Consider the following 4,002-nt stretch of genomic DNA (forward strand, 5'->3'; position numbering starts at 1 on the left):
AATTCTAATAGTTAATGACACAATATTAGATATGTTAATTTTTTTTCATAAAAGTCAATGACGAATTTATGTTGTGTGCTTTATTGGCTAGTTATATATAAAAGAGTTGCATGATAACCAATTTAGTTTTTTTTTTTTTTTTTTTTAATGCAATGCTTAACCATTCTACAAATTTTCATACAGCCAATATAATATATATATATATATATATATATATATATATATATATATATATATATATGTCAAATATTTAAAATACAATTTTATTTTTAGATTTTTTTGTTATATAATTTTAAAAGTAACAACATCTTAAATAGTTTCTTTTATAAATTTATACAACAAATGAGGTTGGTGTCCGAGCGTATTCATTTGGCGAGGTGAGAATAGCAAAACTCAGCAACACAATTATTCATCTCCAAATGAGCAATTCGAATTTCATTTCCCTTTAATTTTTACTCGTCAAGTCTCCTCCATCAGCACAGAGCATCAATTGTCCCTCAATTCTCTCTTCAAAGCAATCTCAATTTGACCCCCTGAATTCTAGGGCTTGTTTGCATCCTGATTAGTAATCTCTGGTAGAGTCCTTATTTCCCCTGGTTCTCTGTCTTTTTTACAGTATGAGGTGTACCTAGTGTTAGTATGTGTGTGTTTAATGCTTATTATCTTGCATATAATTGAGTTTCTGATTTGGGTTTTTGGTTTTTTGCTGGCTTGACCATTTGTGAATGTGTGATTAGTAGTTGGATTGTTGTTTCGGTTTGGTTTTTACTTGGGATTTTGTGATGTGGTGATAAATATTAGTTTTGGGAGTGGTTTGATTTTGAAGTAGAATATTTCTGGCTTAATTGTAACTGAAGTCGGAATATTTCCCGGAAGGTGAGCGATGGTGGCCCCGGATTAAAATTTGGGAGGCAAACCATGAATAAAAATTACCATGAATTTTGTTCACCCTCTGGTTACAGGGTTTTGTGTCATTCTATTGATCCTGTGCTAGATGGGATAGGTGGACTAATTGGTAGTTGGATGATAAATATTCAGCGAGTACTGTGTGCTGGTGCTTTCTCGGGTTTAAGTTTAATGTTATCACCATCAGTCAATAAGGAAGATTCTTCGATTAAACAATTTTAGGCTCCGCGCATGATAAAGTTTCTTGGATTAAACAATTGTTAGGCTTGAGGAGTTTATAAACTGTGTCTTTTTGTTTGATACTTGGACGTGTTGCCTTCTCTAAGCCCTGTTTGCTGGCTGGAAGCATATTATCACAATCATTTCTTGACAAACAAACTTTTCTTAAAGGAGAAGCTCTAAATCCCCTTTCTTCTTTGGCTAAACTGGTTTTTGTCCTTTGATTGCACAAATAGTAAAGCCAATGAACGGGAAGTTTACGTTTTCCATGATGATAACTTTTTCTTCTTTCAGTATCATATAAAGATCTCAGACGAAAGCATTTGTGACAAAGGATTGGACTGCATGTTGCATTTTGGATAAATTTTACTTGAGTTTAGTTATACCTGAAATTAGGAATTCCATATCAGGATTCATATGAATTGAGTACATGCCTGTGTATGACATTTAGAGGGGAAATATTATAATTTATATGCTAATTGTAACTGGTTGGCATGGTTATTTACCAACAATTGTGGCATGGTTATGAGGCTATATGGACACAAAGATGCTGTTGGTTAAAGCATATCTGATCAGGAGTACTGTATCACTTGTTAAGTTTTTAATGATGCTTTTTGTGCTCAGTGAATATCCAACTAAAAAAGGTTTTGCTATTCTGAGCCTCTATTACTGTTCCTTCCCCATTAAAGTTTAGGCTGCATGCTTAGAAATTTTCCCCCCTCGCTTGGACTGACTGGGCCTTGTCTGGCTTATGTAAGGATTCGGTTGTTGAGTTCACGGACAAATTGGGAGAGCATGCAACCTAAGTCTAAGGGTGTTAATCAAGTAGAATCTAAGCTGCCTAACATTACCAATTCCAATATATGCTCAGAACCATGGTGGAATAATGGTGGAAATACTTCCTTTTCTCCTACCATGATGCGGGACAAAGCATCAGACTCGTCATCCCTGGAACAATCTGCAGATGGCCACTCACATTCTGAGGGTGGAATTAATGAGGATGATGATGATGCGGTCAAACATTCACCAAGTACTTTACCTTTGCGACCAGGTATCTTCAATAAGCCAGTAACTTATCCAAAAATATTCCTTTGGTTAATACCGCGTGGATGTTTATGAATGCAATACTAATGATCGTGTGTGTCAAAATCAGATACGAATTATAGGCACATGGAGAATCTTCAGCAAGTTGCACCAGGCTTGCATCAAGGAAATGATGGGAGCCTCAGACAACTTCCCCAACAGTTTGAGCTTGTCGGACACACGATTGTAAGACAGTCACAATCAGAAATATCGAAATAAAAAAATTGCAATCAGTAATATTAAAGTACAAATGTTGCTATCTAGATAAAGGAAATTCGAAATTTGCGATTTGAAATAAGTATTGTCTGATGCTTGCCAGATGGTCATGCCAGTGATATTGAATTTCGTCTTTGTAATCCAGAAATCTATTTTATTTTGTTGAACCCTTTCCAGGGCTGTGCCTCAAATCCTTATGATCCTTATTATGGAGGAACGGTGGCAGCTTATGGGCAGCCTTTGGTATGTGCATGAACTGTTGGTTCTACTTTTCATTGTTAAATCTTGTGAAGAGACAAACACTCGATGTGATTTTGATTTTTAACCCATTTTTCAATTTTGCTATTCATAGGGTTCTGAGAATTACATTTTTTTATCAGGTTCCTCATTTATATGACATCAATAATACAAGGATGCCATTGCCCTTGGAAATGACAGAGGAGCCAGTTTATGTGAATGCCAAGCAATACCATGGTATTATGCGAAGACGACAGTCACGTGCTAAAGCAGAGCTTGAAAAGAAGATGATTAAATCTCGGAAGGTACTTTTTTGGTTCCCCAAATAAGCCTCATGTTGAATCTATTTCGTGAGAAAAGGCTTATTCTAAAAACTTTCATTGACCAACTTTTCTTATACTCGTTTTATGGGCTATAAAGTTTTTTCTATTTTTAACTTACAGCCTTATCTGCATGAGTCCCGACATCAACATGCCTTGAGGAGGGAAAGAGGCTCTGGGGGGCGTTTTGCTAAAAAGTCGGATGCTGATACATCCAAGGGAACTGACACTGGCTCGGCCGCCACTTCACGATCAATCAGTTCATCAGGTTCCGATCCCTTTCCGTCTGAGTCAAGTCGAGCAAAAGCACCTGAGTCTCTGCAGGAGCCAGCATCTCAGGCTAAATCTGGTGCGGTGAGGGAACGATCCCAGTCGATGGTTGGAAGATATCCCATCTAGTTATGCAACTTTCTATGCATACTGACTCCCATGGTAAGAAGGTAGGTTTGGTTTGAAGAAAGTGTAAATCTTGGCTTCTAGGCCGGGCGGCAATTCATTCTTGGCTGTTTTATTTAGGTCGTGGAGGGGAGGAATGCTGGGATTTTCTTAGCTTCTTTCAGTGTACAAATGGCTAGAAACGTAGTCTTAGGAAAAATCCATGTTTTATTTTGTAAAATTTGTAGTAGGAGAGCAGTGTTTTGTTGCGTTTGTTACATTTTGAAGTATCGTTTGCATCAACTGCAAAACCTTTTTGTTTCCTTATTAATTACGATGATGATAATTATGAGATGACAATTATGTATATCGCAGAGTGATCATGGTACGGCTTGAGCAGTTTCTTCCCTCCAAATTTGAATCTAATTGTGGTATACTGTTCGGTTTGAAACATTTTTTAATTACGGTTTTTTAAAGTAAAATTAGATTTGCAGGCTTAGGCGGTTATTAATTATTGATTTTTTCAATTAAGAGTGATGACTTGGTTGGTTTTTTTAAATTAAGAGATGATGACTAAAAAGTATATTGGTTTACCAATAATTTTGATATTGATTGTATCAAAATTGACTGATTCTGAAATCTTGTT

General features: G+C 36.2%; 1 protein-coding gene across 7 annotated transcripts; it reads left to right on the forward strand.

Annotated features, from left to right (window-relative positions):
- Positions 1-353: 353 nt before the first annotated feature.
- Positions 354-3,723, forward strand: LOC140822395 (nuclear transcription factor Y subunit A-1-like). 7 transcript variants are annotated; one of them, XM_073183154.1, is made up of 6 exons: positions 354-575; positions 1,884-2,176; positions 2,279-2,394; positions 2,602-2,667; positions 2,805-2,966; positions 3,105-3,723. In XM_073183154.1, exons 2-6 carry the CDS (start codon positions 1,921-1,923, stop codon positions 3,378-3,380), a joined length of 876 nt encoding a protein of 291 aa, XP_073039255.1. In that variant the 5' UTR covers positions 354-575; positions 1,884-1,920; the 3' UTR covers positions 3,381-3,723. The 7 variants fall into 7 exon arrangements, with proteins under 7 accessions (XP_073039255.1, XP_073039257.1, XP_073039251.1 ...); XM_073183156.1 differs by having other exon boundaries at positions 367-575; positions 1,997-2,176; XM_073183150.1 differs by having other exon boundaries at positions 417-2,176; positions 3,105-3,421; positions 3,498-3,723.
- Positions 3,724-4,002: the final 279 nt, after the last annotated feature.

This window comes from Primulina eburnea, unplaced genomic scaffold, assembly GCF_022965805.1.
Source record: "Primulina eburnea isolate SZY01 unplaced genomic scaffold, ASM2296580v1 ctg811_ERROPOS3073944+, whole genome shotgun sequence".
In the NCBI taxonomy this organism is placed as follows: Eukaryota; Viridiplantae; Streptophyta; class Magnoliopsida; order Lamiales; family Gesneriaceae; genus Primulina; species Primulina eburnea.